This window comes from Toxorhynchites rutilus, chromosome 3 (genome assembly GCF_029784135.1).
Source record: "Toxorhynchites rutilus septentrionalis strain SRP chromosome 3, ASM2978413v1, whole genome shotgun sequence".
Classification (NCBI taxonomy): domain Eukaryota; kingdom Metazoa; phylum Arthropoda; class Insecta; order Diptera; family Culicidae; genus Toxorhynchites; species Toxorhynchites rutilus.
Window position 1 is genome coordinate 125,920,541 of NC_073746.1, and position 19,936 is coordinate 125,940,476.

A 19,936-nucleotide genomic window follows, 5' to 3' on the forward strand; every position below is an offset into this window, starting at 1 on the left:
AGAAACTCACGTGACCTTATGTGCTGGTCGGCGGGGGAAGATCGAGCCATCAATCACCACGTTGTTATTACCACAGAATTCTGTAAACAGCTCCCCGTTTTCGCTCATCTCTCCTAAACCATGGCGTCCCATGACGCGTTCAAGGTCCGTATTGTTTGAGCCAATCTTCGCATTGAAGTCACCTAAGCAGATAATTCACATCAACCGCACTGTTCAGCTGACTGCAGAAACTCTCTTCCTCCTGCAGGTCGGCAGCATCTGTTGGCGCATAGCACTGGATTGCTATAAGGTTCCTAGCCCGTGTTCTGAATCTGGCAACGATTATTCTTTCGTATCAATTGCGTTAAAATCCATTTTTTACGAGTGTATTAGGAATCGATTGAGCAAATAAAACCATATATTTTTTACCATTTGAAGCAGGGTTGCTTTAAAGCGTTGTTGTGAAAAAATATACACTTGGAATAAAATGGAAATAAAAAATTAAAATTAACATTATCTTTCAAATAACTTGAAAATAATATTTTCTCCTCCATATTTTGTATGAGAAAACTTGACATTAGGTCTGATATTTCAATTGCACGTCCTGGATGGAGAGATTCAAAATTGTTTTATCCTTACCGCTATTTTAGTGCATCTTGAAAATCTCAACTTAATATGATTCTAGTGATAAACTTCCTCAAACCATCTGTTTTCGAACTACATTCTACAACAGGAAACAAAGGAGAAAGGTTCTACATCGAACTTCACAACGAAAAGGTCCTCAAATCTATGAAAACAACTCATGTTGTGCAGTTTTCTTGCATACTATATGAGTGTAAAGTGGTCTTCATTGGCAACAACCAATTGAAAAAGCACACTAATAGGAATTTCAACAGTCCCCTCAATCATTCGCTCTCAAAATCACTTGAAGAACCAAAAAACAAATCAGCGGTGGAGGACGTTTCTATTAATTGAGTGTAGTTGTACGAAGCTTATGGCAATTAGTGATAGTGCGCCTCGTTTTCTATGGATGGCATAATATCTGCGGCCTGGATGTTCCCGAAATAATGACCGTGGCAAATATTCGTTTACTTTCAAGTGACCTTGCCATTCAGTGCTGAAATTTATATGCATGTGCAGCTGCATCCACTCGTGCACGCATCGCTTCGTTAAAATATCAAACAGATGCACGTAAAAAGCGCCACTTTTTTTCGCAGCTCACTAGCTATATAATTAATTACGGATATGGGGCCATCGAAACCGATGAAGCTGTAGGTGATGTCCCCGTCGAATAGATTGCCGAAGCGAACGTCGTGCAATTTATGGCTCCGGTAGAAGTAGTCCTCTTCGGGTGGGTGTCCTTTCAACAATTGGCTGCGTTGGGGTTCATTCGCGTGGTGGAAGCGCGGGTCCAGTTGCGAGAGCGGGGTTTCGCGGCCACGTTTTGCGGACGGTTGTTTTGAACATTTAGCAACAATTGCACCGCGTCCCGTTTCGCAGCAGCCGGTAATGATTTTGTTGGTGATGATGTGGATGGTCGCAATCACAGCGAGGACCAAGGTCGGTTTGTTTAGGTTGGCCAATGCAAGCGTGTGGGAATATTGGAGAACGAAGGTATGGTTGTTAGATAATCAATTATAATAGATGCTGGTAATTTCTATGGTCCATGTGTTCCGTGTATGAAGTGCGCAGTGCATACACGTGACCGTTCGGTTAAAATACTAGTGAAATGAGCCAGTAACCAATAATGATGGCCTCGATTAATTGAGATCTTTTTTGCATTAACACTCAAGAGATGGACCAATGCATATTAAGACAATTTGAAAATGTTATTCAATGCTAATATTTTTTGTCATATGGAAATTGTAAGTCGCAATAATTCTAATCAGTCGTATTATTCGCGTTGATGCGCAATACCAGACAATAATTTACATTAAGAAATTAATTACACATTGGATTAACAAGTTTAACAAATTGGATAATTATTCTGTTCATCATTCAACAAGTATCTGATTTATGATCAATTTACATCAAATTATTCCAGGAATGATATCATCTTCTCAAAGATGATATCATTTCAGGAATTGATCTTCCAGAATTCTTTATCAACTTTGTCTTAACAATTCACCCCACACCATCGAACTGATAGTAGATAAAACACTATACCGCCCCTTCTCGCATTTCAAACTCTGTGAACATGAGCTGAAAGTTTCTATTCTGAATGCGGCAAAGAAGCTATAGCAGCGGTCAGCAATTAATTTCATCGTCATTCGAGCGGTTCTGGTGCGCTGCTGGATTGAGTGACGGTTTACCCGATGGAGTGAACTTCTTCAAGGGAAAGCCAAGAAAAGCTATTTGTCCGGATTGAGCGGGGAAAGGTGAACTTATAGTTTTATGAGGTGCAAAGATGAGGATAAATAAGAGCCCATCCACATCGAGCGGTTCGCTTTGGTGCGTCTTGCCCGGGACAAGACAGATAGAATGGCTTATGGGGCGGAAACAAATTACCTCGTCGTTAAATTTGGAGCGATAAAGCTGTTTGTGGTGTAGCAAATACCGTATTCGGTCAGTGTTTGAAGCGTTCGGATGTACTCGAGATTGTTTTGACTGCGCACTCGAAACTCTTGATGGTCCCGCCGGGTGAGGTCCTGCGTTAGGTTTGCTATCAGCATCATATAATCCTTTGGTTGGACCCGGAGCATTGAGAGTATACGCTGCGAATGGTAAGAATGCATAATTTATTACTGTGGAATCTGTGGGCTGTAAATAATTGATGGCTTCGGTAGAATGAAGTAGGAATCTATTAGATCATTTCAATTCTACGGTCAAATGTGGATTGTTCACCACCTTTTTATTAGATATTTGAACGAATCTGTTATGTTCTGGTATGATGTTGATTTTTCTTGTTTGTAATTATCTTATTTTCAGGGATCAGAATCGGTCGGAATCAGATAACTCAATTTAAAAAACTCAAATTTTTCAAATATATGAAAAAGAAACAGAATGAACAGAAATCAAACTGATATTTTTATCACAATTTGTAAACCAACACTGCTGATCACTTGACCGCGGGGGGTTTGGATATATACGGGTCTCTTCGTAACACATCTTTGATTCCACGGTTTATCCGAACAATGCCCCAACTTGGCGTCTCCACTAGTTGCATGAATATCACAATGAATTCGCGGGAAATTTAATTATACCATCACGCTTACTCACGTCAACGTTAGGCGTCCCTTTGATGTTTCGAAAGTTAATGTAGGTTGAGTTTGCCAGTGACTCAATAAATCGAAACATCTCCTCTTGTTCGTCCTTTTCGTGTATATTGTTTTTGCTGCGGGGGAAAACAAGAAACGAACATTAGCATCATAAATATGGGATGAAATTTCTCTTCAGCACACCTTACTCCTGCTTGATGGGGTGAATTAAAGCGAATGGTTGAGTGGTTTAAATGAATTTTGAGCAATCTGCACGGTTGGCTTGGTTTCGTTTAGCATAATACTACATGGGCTGAAAAGTACCGGGATGGCGAAACTAAAAAATCAACAAGATTCATTTCGAGAGCTTCTTCTGTCACTAGCTTATGTGTAAAGTTTCGTGACATTTTATTTATTTGTTCACAAACTACAGTTGTATAAGTGTCGCTACTTAAGCATTCGTATATAAAATGGAAAAAGAGGTATATTCTATTTTGATCAAACTTTGTTTATGATGAGAAAAAACTCATAAAAATTGCAAAATAATCAATGCAATGGTTGACGGAATGTTATTCCACTTCTACTCCTTCGAGAACAACAGTTTATCTGTGGTTTTGTGAATTTAAAATGGGCCGTACAAGCCGGGGCTTTTCAACTCATGTAGTATAATATCATGTATCTAATCTAATGTCCAATAATAACAAATATGATAAGCACATTGATAAATTCTATGACAGATTTTAATCATTATTAACTTGTCAAATAAAATTTATTCCCAAAACCCACAAACGCTTAAAAAAGGAATAAATGAATTGTTCATTTCGCAAGTAGGCGTGATATCTTTAACTCTCAGTGTAATTTGCAATGAAGCGTATTTAAAAAATGACTTAAAAACCTGACCTTCAACAAGTTGTGGCTAGTTTAGTGTTAAAGTGCATGCCGTACATTGTTTTCTTCGAGCAATTTTTATAAGATATTCTAGTGTAGAGGAATGTCAATCATGGAGAGTAACTACGAATTGTGCAGTCTTCATAGACGTTCATAACGTTCGTTCGGGAAGGAATACTATACCTAAGTTACATCAATGATTTTAGAGACAAACTGACCTAGGAGGCTGAAGGTCATTTTAATGATGCGCGAAAAAAATCAACAATATCGAAAAAATAGGTTAACATTGTACACAAGTCCAAATTCCCGACAAACCAAAACTTTCATGTCATGCTGTCAACAATTTCGGCAGTTCAGGAACTCGGGACTGAAAGTTCAGATTGATTTATAGAACTAATATTTGGGGTATTGCCTAATTTATTGTCTCCAGAGCTGTGGAGTCGGAGAAAAATTTCCCGACTCCGACTCCTGTTAAAAATAGAATAATTCGAAACCAGGTTTTTCATTAGAACATCAATTTACAATTTCCTCTGATTAGATAGTAAAGATAAACATCAAAATTTAGAATTCCTTTTCCTAAAAAAAATATGTCACACTTCTAAGCTCGAATCGACTGCGAGTAATCGATTTCCTACCTTATTAACTTTAGAGGATTTGGCTCCTTTAAACTTTGGCGCCTTTAAAAATAAACTAATTTAAATAAAATTTAGAATGCTCGAAAAAACAGAACACAGAGCATTTCTCGAGCAGTGTTTGTAATTGGACAAATACATATTTTAATACAAAAAGGCAAATGCGCACCTTAGGCCCATAGTGCGGGGCAAAAGTGCGCACTTATTGAATTGAACTTCTGAGATAACTTATACCAAAAATAAATACTTTACCATCAGAAGCGGAAGAAGCATCATTACTAGAGAGTGTAGATATCGTCCAGTAGGCAGGAGGGGGGTGTTCTATGGGTTTTTATGGGTGGAGAAGAGTGGGTGTTATGGTCGAACATACCACGTGGAAGTTTTTGGGAGGGAGGAGACTTCCTACCGGATTTGCAACTTGATTGAATTCGTGCTGGAGGTTGTTGGCTTCCGCAAAATCAAACGCCAGACGCCGTAAATCTTTGAGAGTCATACCATAGAAAGCTTTGTCCAGTACCCTGCAGTGGTTCGCCAGATCCTCAGACTGCTCACTCGTAAATACCTATCTGACCCTAGGTGCTCGCTGACACATCCCAGCAGAAGTAGAAATGGCAATAAAAGGAGATTCAAATCATAAATAACTTTCTGATATGAGCCTCTTCCTCAGAGCTGATTCAAAAATACCGAGGTCTGACGCAATCCGACGCTTCGAGACTTCCTCCCGAAGCCTCTGTCGGGCCATTTCAGCATTTCTGGAGTGCATTTCTTCAAATCAGTTTTCTTCTTGTGGGCCCCGTTAAAAATTTTGTTGAAAACATTTTATTACACGAATTTTTAAAAAAAGCTCTTGAACTTTTTCACAAAAACGAATACGCACTATCATCTACTATAGAATGAAGGTTTCCTTGACAGTGTAGTTTAGAACTTACCAGTTATTCGAGGTAAGAAAATCGTCATCTCCAAAACTGAAAAAAATAGATCAAAACAACGCAAAACTCTTTTTACCTCATAATTTTTCGTCACTTTCATGAAATGTATCTTGTTTATATGTGTGAGCTGCTGGTGTAATAATGTATCAAACGAATACACTTTTGTCAAATTTTTATACTCGTTTGCTTCAAAAACGCCAATGCGCACTTTTGTCCCGCACTACTCTACTGTCATCTTACATGATCGATCTTATTTTTCAATCTCTGGCAAACAAGCTAAGATTTCACTTAAAAATATGCTTAGCAGAAGGTTTATTCTTTCTTCTGAAGTGACGTCGTTTTACTTTTTTGTTATTTAGGTAAGCATCGAAATCAGTGCTCTCTGATGGAGATGAAGAATCAGGATTATCGCCGCAAGATTCATCGACAGGTTCATCAACGTCTCCTTCGTTCCGATGTTTCACATAATACTTCCTTAGCTATCGTTGATTGGCTCTCGTTAAGCAAAATTCTAATCTTTGGATCGATGTAAATTGCTGCTAACAAGGTTTCTTCTTCTGTAGGAGCATTGTACCCCTAAGACCATTAGTTTGAACCATTGTTGTGCACTCCAGTTTGCTATGTATGCTGTGTCAGTTCGTTACATCACTCAGGGAATAAGTGATAGTTGCATCAGGACTTTGCTTATCCCCCCACGAAGGTATGACCTCCTTTATGAAGTTCCTTACCTTTTTTGGTTCAGCAGACCAAATCTCGTTAGGCATGAGAATACCCTTTCCAAGAATCCGCAGTCCTCGCTGAATTAGTGTACTGCATTGACACAGTAAATGTTCTGGAGTTTCAACTTCGAAATTGCAGAAACGACAATTATCATCTGCCAGTTTTTCGATTTTATTAAAGGTTATACCCGCTCGGACAGTGTCCGGTCAATAGACAGGTTAATGCACTCAAATCTGCCTTATTCAAGCTGAGTAGGTTGCGTGTTATTCTGTTACAAGGTGTAATGAATAATTTGGATTGTCTCGGTGTTGGTAGAGCCCTCCAGTTGGCTTCAATCATTGATATTTCCCGGGTTTAGAGCTCAGATTTCATGCATGTTGTAGATAATTCACAAAATGGCTCAGGCCCGACGAATTTAGTTGAAGATCCTAATCTTGCTAAGAGATCGATTTTTTCATAACCTTCTATACCGCAGTGACCAGGTACCCAGTATAGATTAACTTCGTTAGTAGCAGCTAGTTGGTTTAAGGATAGAATACATTCCCAAACTAGCTTCGACTGACATGTGTATGCTTTTACTCCATTAAGAGCTGCTTAGCTATCTGAGAAGATACAGATATTGGCGTACCTGTATTTTCTAGACAAACAAATATTTGTACATGTTAGAATAATTTGTACTTCTGCTTGAAAAACTGTAGGTCACTGTCCCATTGCACTATGATCCAGGAGGTGCATTTAAGTGGAAATTAGCATCTAGAGCTCGACAGTGATTCTCTAGACAAAAACTGTCCTCGACAAAGTTGTTACATATAATAGAGCGCTCATTTTTATGTTATCAAAAATAGGGTGACCAAAATTTACGATGAAATAAAAATCTAACTTTCTTATCTTTATAGATAGAGGTAAACATAGCTCGACAATATTGTAGCTCTGGTTATTTTAAGTAACTTTGTAGAACAATATTTCTTTCTATCTCTTCAAATAACTGATATAACGCTTTCTCTCTAGGTTGAGTTAGGGTTACCATGAAAAAAAAAGGTTTTTTTGCTCTAACTTTTATATATAAAATTCTACATCAAAACTGTCTTTGAATGATCTTTAGAGCTTTCCAATCCACGCATTTTACGGTGCATAACTTGTATGTATCTTAATGCTACTCAAAGTTATTGATGTTTTTTCCCCGAAAACACGACCTTTTCATTTGCTTGTCGTTCTTTTTGGGGCAAACATAATAAAAAATTATTGATAGCATTTTAAAAAGCATATTTGACTCTACATAAGGTGAAACTTTCAAAAGAGTGTTATTTTTTGTATTTGAGTAAATTAAATTTGAAATTATGAGTTTTTGCATATAAATGAACAAGTTGCAATTTATAAATGCATATAGTAAGCGTAGACTTTAAAGCAGCATCACTTCAGTTTAGTCTTATAGCCACTCAACATGGAGGTTCAAAGAAGACACATTGTTGATTTCCTTTTTCGGTGGACGAAATATAGAAGACGTTATACAATTATTATAATCCATCGGTACAAAACACGAGTGATCCTGGGCGAGTTTTGGGACCATCTTCTTCCCATTCGTTGCGATTGAATTCAATCACTTTGAAGGAAACACTGAAGTTTGTCTTTGTTTCCATCCAGTCTATAGTGTTCAGTTGAAAATCTTTCAGGATTTGTGAATGCCCTGTGAGATCTCCTTCTAGAAAATGTTTTATACGTTTCAGTCTAAGAGCACCTTTTTCCGCTTCAGGTTTCGCACATTGGTGCAAGGGTAGAAGGTACAAAAGAGCATCTAGGGCTTTGGAGGGTGCGCTGGGCATTGTTACAGTTATTGATAAGCATGCCAGAGTTTATCGAGCTTTTTCTGAGCTGATATTTGTTTAGGGCCAAGGGTTAGCCAGAAGTGTATTTTCTCTTCTGGACCGTGCAACTCCATCTGCAATTGGCCATTCCATCTTACTAAGGCGGAAAATCAAACTTCTTCAGGCCAACGTAAACATTTCCAATTCTACAAGCTGAAGTGTTTTAGTTAGGTTGAGCTGTTGAAACAGTAGCTTCTCCAGATCCATCGCTTTTGTTCCACTGATTCTCGGTTAGGGAAGTATTGTCATTATTCAGATCATTGATAAAATTTCTAAGTTCAAACAGCCGCTGAATCGTGAGATATGTACTCTTATCGCGAGTGGCTTGGTCTAAAATAGCTTCTTTCTCTGCTCTTCTTTTAAGAATTGCATCCGTTTTCGGGGTTCTAGCAGCTATATTAACTTGCCTCAACTTACCAATCAAGGTAGTATCAAAACGATCATTCAATCCGTCAAGAATTGTCAACTGGAGTATATGAACGGCGCAACGGCATATGGAAGATCTTGAACATTTCGGCAATTTCATCTACTACGGTATTAAATTAATTTCAACGAATTCAAATCGGTTTTAACGGATTAACGCAAGCCTTGAAGCTAATTTCTCCGTTCAGAGCCATAAACAAAAATATCAGCGGGATGATTGTGTCACATTTACCCGAAACCCACTCACCCGAATGACAGTTACCCGAAAGACATTCACCCGAATTCCACTCACCCGAATGTAACAAATACCCGAAAGCGACAGCTACCCGAATGTAAAATCTACCCGAATTGACACTTACCCTAATGCGACATTTACCCGAATGCAACAATTACCCGAATGTTACGTTTACCCGAATGTAACATTCACCCGAATGCGACAGTTACCCTAATGTAACAATTACCCGAAGTAACATCTACCCGAAAGCGACACTTACCCAAAAGAAGGATATATTCAAATAATACAAAAATTTTACTATATTTGTATTTGTATTTTTATATGTTTAATTCTGATCAGTGTTATATAAAGATCATATTTGTCTCATACTTTCATTTCCATTCAAAAAGTATTTTTCGTGGGAAGTACAATTTGAGATTGAATAAACAATTTGGCATTGAATAAAATCCTTTTCAAAATAATGAAAAGTGAAAGAATGCAGTTTTATAACGTATTATTAAGTCCATCCATTCTCATGGATGACGCAGCCCGTTTACGAGCGTCGGACGCCATACGTTTATCTGGTGCACCACGTTTGCAACCAGACAATCAAAATGCATGACATGCATAATTAACCGGGCAAACGTAATGCACCAGGTAAACGTATGCAGTCCGACGCTTGCTAACGCTCGGATTCGGGTAAATGTGCTTCGGGTAAACGTGTTTCGGGTGAATGGAATTCGGGTGAATGGGACACAACCCAGCGGAATGCTGTTTTTCACGACCATATCCACAATTCTCTTTTTGAGCATTTCAGCAGTCATGCTAACCGTTATATTGTCGCATGTAAAGAAAATAGAAAGCTGTGGTTGACCACAACACAAGCAAAAAATTCGAAAGTGAATCATGAAAAAAAATTTGGTTTAATGAGCTAAATACATTGAATTTATTGGGTCATTAAACGGTTGAGTCCCGAAACCCGAAACACGTTTACCCGAAGCACATTTACCCGAATGTGACGCATACCCGAATGACATTCACCCGAATGAACATTTACCCGAATGCAACATTTACCCGAATGCGACATTTACCCGAATGGAATGTTTACCCGAATGAAGAAGGAAAAATTCCGACAAATCAGTTTATGAATTTTGTCGAATCTGCTGTTAGGAAGTTACGAAGTAAACTGAGAAATTGTAATGAGGAAATTCGAAAAGGATGTTGAAGACTTCGCTGTGTCATTTTTAGAAATTAGTGTAGGCACAATTGACATGCTGTCTTCTTTCCTTTCCGTATTGCTCTTTAAGACCAAGAGATCATTCAGAAATGAGCATGGCTTATGAAATATTCCGAAAATTGAACAGGTTACTTTAACATAATTTTTTTTAATGAAAATGTGAAAAGAATAGATAAGAAAAAATGGTACTTACATATTTGCCGCCGCAGCGCAATGTTTATCATGAGTTTATTATTTCGTGATGAAATTTATTTTGAGATCAAGTCCTCATTTAACGAGGATAAGGAATCGAGGCGGCACCAAGTCGCCGAGGTGACGCAATCCGAGTAGGCCGCCGACCCGCCGTTGGAAGCGGCGGCCCCTCGCAAGCAAACCTGTGTTCCACCGATTGCCCGGTTTGTTTGAAACATAGGAGAAGATCCTTTAGTCAGGACCGAGCGTCGGACTGCATACGTTTACCTGGTGCATTACGTTTGCCCGGTGAATTATGCATATCATGCATTTTGATTGCCTGGTTGCAAACGTGATGCACCAGATAAACGTATGGCGTCCGACGCTCGTAAACGGACGGATGGACTTAATAATACGTTATAAAACTGCATTCTTTCACTTTTCATTATTTTGAGAAGGATTTTATTCAATGCCAGTATTTCTCGAATTGTACTTCCCACGAAAAATACTTTTTGAATGGAAATGAAAGTATGAGACAAATATGATCTGTATATAACACTGATCAGAATTAAATATACAAATACAAATACAAATATAGTAAAATTTGTGTATTATTTGAATATATCCTTCTTTTGGGTAAGTGTCAATTCGGGTAGATGTTACATTCGGGTAGCTGTCGCTTTCGGGTATTTGTTACATTCGGGTGAGTGGAATTCAGGTGAATGTCTTTCGGGTAACTGTCATTCGGGTGAGTGGGTTTCAGGTTAAATGTGACACAATCATCCCGCTGATATTTTTGTCACAACCAGCTTTTATGGCTCTGAACGGAGAAATGGTAAGAACGCTTGGAATTTAGCTTCAAGGCTTGCGTTAATCCGTTAAAACCGATTTGAATTCATTGAAATTAATTTAATACCGTAGTAGATGAAATTGCCGAAACGTTCAAGTCGGACTGCATACGTTTACCTGGTGCATTACGTTAGCCCGGTTAATTATGCATGTGATGCATTTTGATTGCATGGTTGCAAACGTGGAGCACCAGATAAACGTATGGCGTCCGACGCTCGTAAACGGTCTGCGTCATCCATAAGAATGGATGGACTTAATAATACGTTATAAAACATTCTTCCACTTTTCATTATTTTGAAAAGGATTTTTTCAATGCCAGTATTTTTCGAATTGTACTTCCCACGAAAAATACTTTTTGATCAGAATTAAATATACAAATACAAATACAAACATAGTAAAATTTGTGTATTATTTGAATATATCCTTCTTTTGGGTAAGTGTCGCTTTCGGGTAGATGTTACTTTCGGGTAATTGTTACATTAGGGTAACTGTCGCTTTCGGGTAAATGTCGCATTCGGGTAAGTGTCAATTCGGGTAGATGTTACATTCGGGTAGCTGTCGCTTTCGGGTATTTGTTACATTCGGGTGAATGTCTTTCGGGTAACTGTCATTCGGGTGAGTGGGTTTCGGGTAAATGTGACTCAATCCATTTGACTGGAAGTTGAAGACTCCGACTCCATAGCCCTGATTGTCTCTAAATTCAAATTAAGTTCTGTGTAGCGGTTCTCTGAATTAATGTAATAGAAAATTTGTCAAATTATGTCAGATCAGGCAAATCGGATGGTTGTCAAACTGTACTATCTTTGGCCAGAAATTCAAACAACGCATTGTAAGAATGGATAGTATCAATATTATTTTGATAAATTTTATACATAACAGGATGACGCACAGAAAATTCCACACCGATAAGCCCGTGAAGATGAAATGAATTCTGGCTATTTTTTGCTCATGGTTGTACACGTTCAACTTATATATGGACTCTGATCGGTTCAACGTACCAAGTTTGCGTTACCCAGAATAAATTTCTCAATTTGTGCAAAGCGATGGTATTGTTGATTCATCCGATTTAACTGGGACACTAGGGCACAGAAAACAATCGATGAAAACTTTAGACACTTCGTTAGATCCCAAAATAAACAAACGTCTTCACCATAAATTTTGATTTCCGATATTTCTCCCGGAGGCACCTAATCAGTGATTCCGCGAGCAAAGTGAACGATGTTTTTCACTCCAGTTGTTTTCCGCCAACCCGCCGGTCGTGGCTGTTGCTCGATTTTCCGCTCATTTTGCCGAATGTCTCGCTCATAACTTTCGCCGGGGCAATGTCGTAAATCTAGCGCAAATCTTTTTGGCAGAACACTTTCCGGTCACGGTGCAGAAGGCTACGCTGGTGGTGGTTATCGTGGTTTGAGCCGGACCAGCGAAGTGAATCGGAAGGCGGGAGGCGCCCATTAGAAAACAGTTAAATTAATGCCATAAACTTTTGTTTTATTACATTCAATTTGGCGCGGTTGACGCGCCTGTCGCTGTTACATCGGTCAGCTGCATTTTCTGCTGTTTTATTGTTTCTGGGTGTTTTTTTTCACGTGGAAACATTTAGTGGGAGTTAGCGTTGAAACCTCGTCGATTCTCAATAATGAATGTAAGGCTGAAGAAAAGACACTTCTTAACCAAATCAAATAATCCGATGTCTCTTGCAATGTCTGACGAAATATATCAACAGGCACTTATCCAAGATGGAGCGAATCTTCTTTCGCTGGAATATTTCATCCTTCCGTCTGAGCTCAGCATTCTGTGCCAAAAATTCAGAGATTGACAAACGAAATTACAAAGTAGTGCATTTGTGTGCAAAGATGGAATGTTGCGAGACGTAAATACTGCAGTGCTCTTACCATTAATTGAATCCAGCATGAGTGCGCCAAGTACGTACAAAAGCAATATTACTGCGAAAGCGCAAATATTTGAAGGTTTCCTTTCAATATTATAGTATTATGAGGTATCATTTAAATATCACTTTGTACGTTTGTGAGGAAGAAATTTCGGTGCTGTATTTAAGGTTACGATAAAAGGCAAAATGGGAATTGTTGCAATGAAAACTATTTCAGTAAATCGAGTATCTGTCATTGTTATGCTTTCTAGGATGAACAAAAATTCGTTGCGAAGGTTTAAAAGATATAAGTGTATCAAAAGTGAACATTCGATGGAGTCTCATATTAAGTGAGCTTTCTCTCAACTTTATTTGAATTTAATCAAACGAATCTAATCTAATTTCCAAGCATATGGCGCAGCGAATGACTTCTGTATATGGCGAGTGTCTTTCGCCAACATATCTTTTGCGACAACATGGGCAATTGTACAGCGAAAAATTATATCAATTCTAGGAGGGTGGCAACGATTATCATACAAGGACTTATTGGGATCGGCATTGCATCTCATCACAAAAATAAACCGAATTGAAATATAAATAATCTTCATGTCGCATATTCATAATTCTCATTACTCAATTCCTTCTATGATAGATTGGGCAGTAGAACCAATACGACTTGATTGTAATAGTCTACAAACGAACATTATTTCACCGAAAATCTACTGCTCCGAGAATAATCACAATACTATAGTTACCCATTAAAAATAAAGCAACTTCATGATTCCATGTGTATTCACCTCAAAATATCACGAAATCGTAAGTATTTTCAACTTGTTTTTTGTTTCTTCCCCATAAACTTCATATTCAATGTAATCAATGACGATTTAATTTTTTTTGTCCACATATATTTCATCTACAATTCCACCCTGTTATGCGTCACACTGATATTCATTAATCTTTTTCAGTTAGACAGCTGAACTTCCTGCCAGAAGCTAATTTTTGTTTGTTCGTTACAAACCGTTATGAGTACATATTACAAACGGCCTTTTTCAGGGCTACTATTTGGAGTTTCAAAAGAGTTAAACTAAAATATTTCTGAACAACTAATAGAATTACAATTAAAAAACAAATGTTCTGAACAATCACAGTCCTACGTTAAACTTCCATCTGTGCCCCTAGGCTCAGACCCTTCTACTTTTTTTGGTTTGAAATTCGATTGATTTTTTTTTATAAAAATCAGATTTTTTCTTCAAATTTTCCAAGTATTCTTTCTACGCTGAAAAGATCAGACAATCATCATTTTACATTGTTTCATTCATAACTCATGGATAATTGTTTGATATAAGTATTAGAATTTATGTTTTTGAGCTGTTTAGCTTGACCCGTTTGAAGAGATGTCAACCTTCCGGATTTTTCAGGGTTTCCCAGACTTTTTGGCACCTCTCCTAATATCCTGGAAACCACTAATTTATTCCTGATTTTAGTGAAATGATCCTGATTTTTCCTGATTTTTTTTTTGTACATTTTACTTCATCAGAATAGAAAATCCCAACTAACAATTTTCCACAGCTCTATGGTAAACACTCTTGCAAATTACATTGTCACAACATCATTTGCCTACACTACTTTTCCTGAAACATACATCGAATGTAGTTTTCAGTGTTTACTCCTCTCTTGTTATTTTTTACTGAGAAATATATGTAATATATATATATATATATATATATATATATATATATATATATATATATATATATATATATATATATATATATATATATATATTCGGAGTTAAGTCAGAGGGACCAAGTAGCAAAACTGAAAACTTCGTTGTATTTGTGAATGAATAGCAGTGTTTGCCAAATGATCCACTCATTGAAAAAATCGCTTTCGTTCGTTCAAATAGGATCTTTCAGGAAATATTTCCCCCAGCGGTATTCTTTTGTTGTTATGTGTTGCAAATCACGACACAAAAGAGAAGCTATCATATACGCTTTTGGTCAGAAAGCTTATTTTCTCCTTTGCCTCTAACATATGAATATCGACCTCTCCATGCATCATGAAACAGCAGGATCGTACGGACCATGCAAAGCGAAAGATTCATATTCAGCTAATGTAGCAGATCCTGATTTTTAAGTCTCAGAGAGCGCAAACTATATGATTATTTAGCTCGTATGAGGCTAAGGGAGGGTAGTCAGATTATATTTTCCATTTTTAACGCCGCTATCCCTTGAAATATGTATATTCTTATTGACCGCATAGTTTTACTAGGAACACCGCTCCAGTGAGAAGCAAAAACTCTCGCGTTTTATCTCTTTTCCCATTCGCTGCTCTCCGCAAATGGTGACTAACTGATGACGTAATTTTTCTTGTATCATTTATTGCTTTGCACTTTTCTGTGCAGTGGGTTTCGCTATAGTAAAATGGGACGATATATGCGGTTCAAACTTGTATGCAGGCTTCGAAAATGGTATGCGATGTTTGATACAGATCGGATATGCAATCAACAGTCTTCGTTCCTCTCTTAGTTTAATCACTAAATATTACACAAGTGATTACTGACATTTATACAAGTATCTGAATAATCCTCTCATATTTGGTTATATGTTCGTGAGAGTTTACTTGCATGACACATTGTGTATCATTCGATTTTGATCGAAATCCAAACACTGATGAATAGTGAATGATCAGAATTAATTGTATTGCTGACTATCCAAGCGAGCTAACAGTAACCATTCCAAGCTACAGTGCTATTTTTCGTGTCACAAATTGTAATTTCAATATTTTACTAATAATTGAGGGGCTTAGAATGCAAGGGGTGTAAGTGACTTGATCGATTTCTTTTCATCAACTTTTTCTTTAGTTAATAACTCAATTGCAAAAACGTTCCAATTTAAGTTTGCTATAGAATCTGATAGGTGAGGTTCTGACCTATCTTCCACATTATCAAATACAGCTGGGAATGTATTTGAGTCTAAGCTATGACCAAAAGAGAGAGTCGATGTAGAGAAATCGATCAAATCACTTACACCCCTTTCATTCTAAGCCCCTCAATTGTCATCCCAATGGACGAGGAATTTCGATATAGCGTACACATTCTCAATGGACGAATTTCATGCCAACTCATTTTAGGAGTTGGCAGAGCCATCTCAGATTTGAGTGAAATCTTGTGGGTTTAAAGACATTGGTCATTTGAGCAACTTTGCATACATGAAATCTCAAAAAAAAGTTGGACTATTTTTTAAAAAGGGCCAAAGCTTTTTTTCTTATTTTTTTGTAAACATTTCTAACTCAAAAACTATTATACCTACAAGATTTTGGATAAAAAACGAAATGTAGAAAACGAATTGTTTAAATTTTCATAAAAAATTCCATTTTTTTTAATTACGTTGAAAAAAAAAAATATTTGAAAAAATTGAAATTCATTATTTTCAAAAAAGTATTTTTTTCTAAATTTTCAAAAAAATTACCAAAAGTAACAGTGCTCTACTTCCAATGTATATTTTTTTTCCAAAATATATTTGTTTATTAAGGCACATGTGGCGTTAGCCTGACGGGGCCGGGAGTCCAATATTTTGACAATTTTTGTCTTACAACTATGTTAGTAATATGTAACCGATTACTCGCGGTTGGCTCGAGGTTAGTATTACAAGTGTTCTCATAATTGGTATGTTGCAGTCTTCGATGCTCTGTACGTGTGCCCGACACGGGCTACTTCCTATTGGGATGCAGCTGACCATTAATCAGCAACGCTCCCTAGTCTGTACCCCATATCTAGCGTGGTGCGTCTTTCTCGACTCGAGGAATCCAGGATAGAATGGTCACTAGCCGGCGCAATCATCAGTTCGTGTAGAGTTGTCATGAGCGGTAACTTATTGGTAGTTGTATGGACTATTCAAATGATTTTCGTTCAGCATTAAAAAAATTTGTTTTTGAGAATACGAACTTTAAATTTTCAAAATAATGTTTTTTTGAAAATTTGTTTGCCATTTTTCAACAAAAACTTGAACAATTTCCTATATTTCATTGACTGACCGAAGTTCCTTACCTCTTATGGTTTTTGAGTTTAAATTTTTTTGAAATATCAATTTTATTCTAATTTTTTTCGAAAAAATCAACTTAAAAACTTCAAGACCTACAAGATTTTAGCCAGAGAATGGAATATAGGAAATAATTTAATCTTTCATAAAAAATGCAAAGAAAATATTTTCAAAGTTAATTTTTTCAGAATCATTTTTATAAAAATATTTTTTTTTAATACTGAACGAAATTATATGAATAGTCCATACAACTACCAAAAAATCTCCCATACATCGGAATAACGGCACTGTTACAAGAAAAAGGATTTTTAACAAGCAAGCGGCATTTTATCTGTTTATTCTCAACCAACAGTAGGAAGGGAAACACCATGAGAAAGGTTGGCTACACCTTCTAGTTGACTTTTTTACCATTTTTTACTAACTCTACTCAAACTGCATTACAATAAAGTAATATGAGCTATGTTTCTGAGTTCTTAATTATGCTTCGATATAACGTATAATTCGATACAACGTACAATTTTGAAAGTGAAATGTACGTTATATCGAAGTTTCCCTGTAGTAATTATCACACCCCTTCCCTCATTAATCTAGGGTATTGATTTTTTTACTAATTGTATTTTACTAAGCAAACGATGGGTGGCATATGTTGCGTTTAAAATACTGCATATCCTTCTCGTATCGACCGAACGAAATCCCATGCATGATTCATGTCTACAAAATTGATATGAAATCGATTGCATTGCCATTATCCACAACATGAACTCATGAAAAATGTCCGGAAGCTAGTACTCATAATTTATATGCATTATCAAACTTAAATGTTTCGAAGATTATCTAAGACTTTGGTCTAATCGCATGTTGAAATCATTGTAAATATACAGAAATCTAACTTTCATATCATTTACTGACGACATTTGGTGGTTAAAATGAATTTAAATAGAAATTTTAAAAATATAACAACCGAATTTCGCTTTTAAACGTGTAGAAACACAAACATCATCATTTTTGTGGCTCTGAGCTCTAATGTGAGTGTCGCATGGGCAAATGCAGCTTTGCGTAGATTCGTCAATACTAATGGAAAAAAAAACAGTTTAAAAAATGGCACTGTCCAATTTTAGCAGCATGTAATTTTCGAGTATTGTAGTACGAGTAAAGTTTGTGACTTATTAAATTAAGAATTATCATATCTAAAGAATATCGTTCATGGTAAACTCTTGATTTCCTTCAAGAGACTGACTCACTCGCAGAATTGTTCAAACAGAGCCTTATCGATCCGCTCCATTGGACATATCGTGAGGCTAGGTATAGAAATGTTCCAATAGTAGTGATCCTTCTCGATTGTTATGACCGTACTTTTCGTTTGAAACCGCTGCCAAGATGCTAAGCTTAGTGTCGCGCAGAAATAAAATGAAACTGTCATCAGAACTAGCCAGAATAATCTGAAAATATTATACATCGGGTTTTATTGCACCAATATGCTAGGTTCAACACAAGTCGCTAACTTTTCCACGATATGAAGCAGCGGTATTCCCAAATATGTGATTCCATGGAGAGCTCCTTGGGAGAAAAATACATTCAAGAAGATTTTCACTGGTTTCCACACTCTTACGCATTGGTTGACTTTTTTGTTGGATTTCACGGGAACTTTGCTCGGAATATTTTTCTTCTCACTCATTTCGCGAAACATGCAACCGTCCGTAGCCAGCTGCTAATAAACTCAAGTTTGTCCTGCTTTAGGCGCTCCGATATGTTCGCCACCATGAATCGGGATAACGCATTCGCATAAGCCGCTGCTAATGTTGCAGTGTGTGCAATATGTATCTCTTGTATAAATATTGCACTCGTGGTGTTTAAATTGTAATTTATTCATAAGAGCGTGTTAGATTTTATTTGCCAGCAATTCGTTGAACACTGATCGCGCCACTACGCGATACATTTGGATGACGATTGGTGAGAGGCTTATTGGTGCAAATTTCCAACCGTTGAACTTGACGGCTAGCCGGAAAGTGCTATACCTATTGTGCAAATATTAATTATGCCATAACGGAATTGGCACTGTAAATAACTTAAATTGCAGTTTCGGATCGATTCAAGTTCGGTGATTTTTTTTCTCCATTAGACCATTACCACCCCTATTTGTGCCAGGATTTCACTCAGCAATCACAATCACTGTATACAGCTACGAATTGTGCTTATAAAGCAATAACACAATATCCTGCAATGGACGCTTGTTTGCGTTGCCTGCTAAAACTCAACTCGTTCTCAGGACATCGTCATAGGGGATGCAGGAGGAGAAATGCCGGAAAGTTTCACTTCCACAATTATTATTATCACCGTCGTGTGATTCATGATGCTTTGTGGACATTAAATTTGACTTTAAATGGCAGCGTTATGTCTGTCACGCTGGCGAGACTCTGGTGGCGCACGAAACAGTTTCGTCACGCCATTGGATGCAAGTACCACTCGAGAATAATTGTTAGTTGTATTTATTTATATACATAATAGCTTTGCTTCTGCGGCAATCTAGTGTAATGATACTAATTGCTGTCTGGATGTAGCTAACAAGCTCGTAATTGAAATGGCGGTCGTGAAAATACGTGATAATAAATTGGTAATAGAGCCATAGTTCTAACGCGTTCAATGTGGGTACCATGAAAGTACCGATGGTTTCAGTAGAAATAATATTTTAAAGCGGTCTTCGTATTGAAACCGCACGTTCAATTGAGCAATTGGAACTTTGTGGGATGATAATTATGTTGAATGTAATGAGCTGTTACGAAATAAATTCTACATTCAAGTGATGATGATGTTCATATTTCTTATTCCTAAACTTGTTCGAATCGTGCAGTTGCAAAGTGGGTTAACTACATTTTAAAATTTAATTATGCCCAAAATTATAGTAGAATCCGATTATCCGCGGAATGCGTC

General features: G+C 37.2%; 1 protein-coding gene across 1 annotated transcript in view; it reads right to left on the minus strand.

Annotated features, from left to right (window-relative positions):
• The window catches only part of LOC129773475 (uncharacterized), a 47,333-nt gene extending 28,650 nt beyond the window's left edge, over window positions 1-18,683 (minus strand). The window contains 4 exon segments of the mRNA XM_055777087.1: window positions 2,488-2,693; window positions 3,199-3,313; window positions 18,250-18,447; window positions 18,511-18,683. Of these exon segments, the coding sequence (XP_055633062.1) occupies window positions 2,488-2,693; window positions 3,199-3,313; window positions 18,250-18,447; window positions 18,511-18,683 (692 nt within the window).
• Between the last annotated feature and the right edge of the window lie 1,253 nt (window positions 18,684-19,936).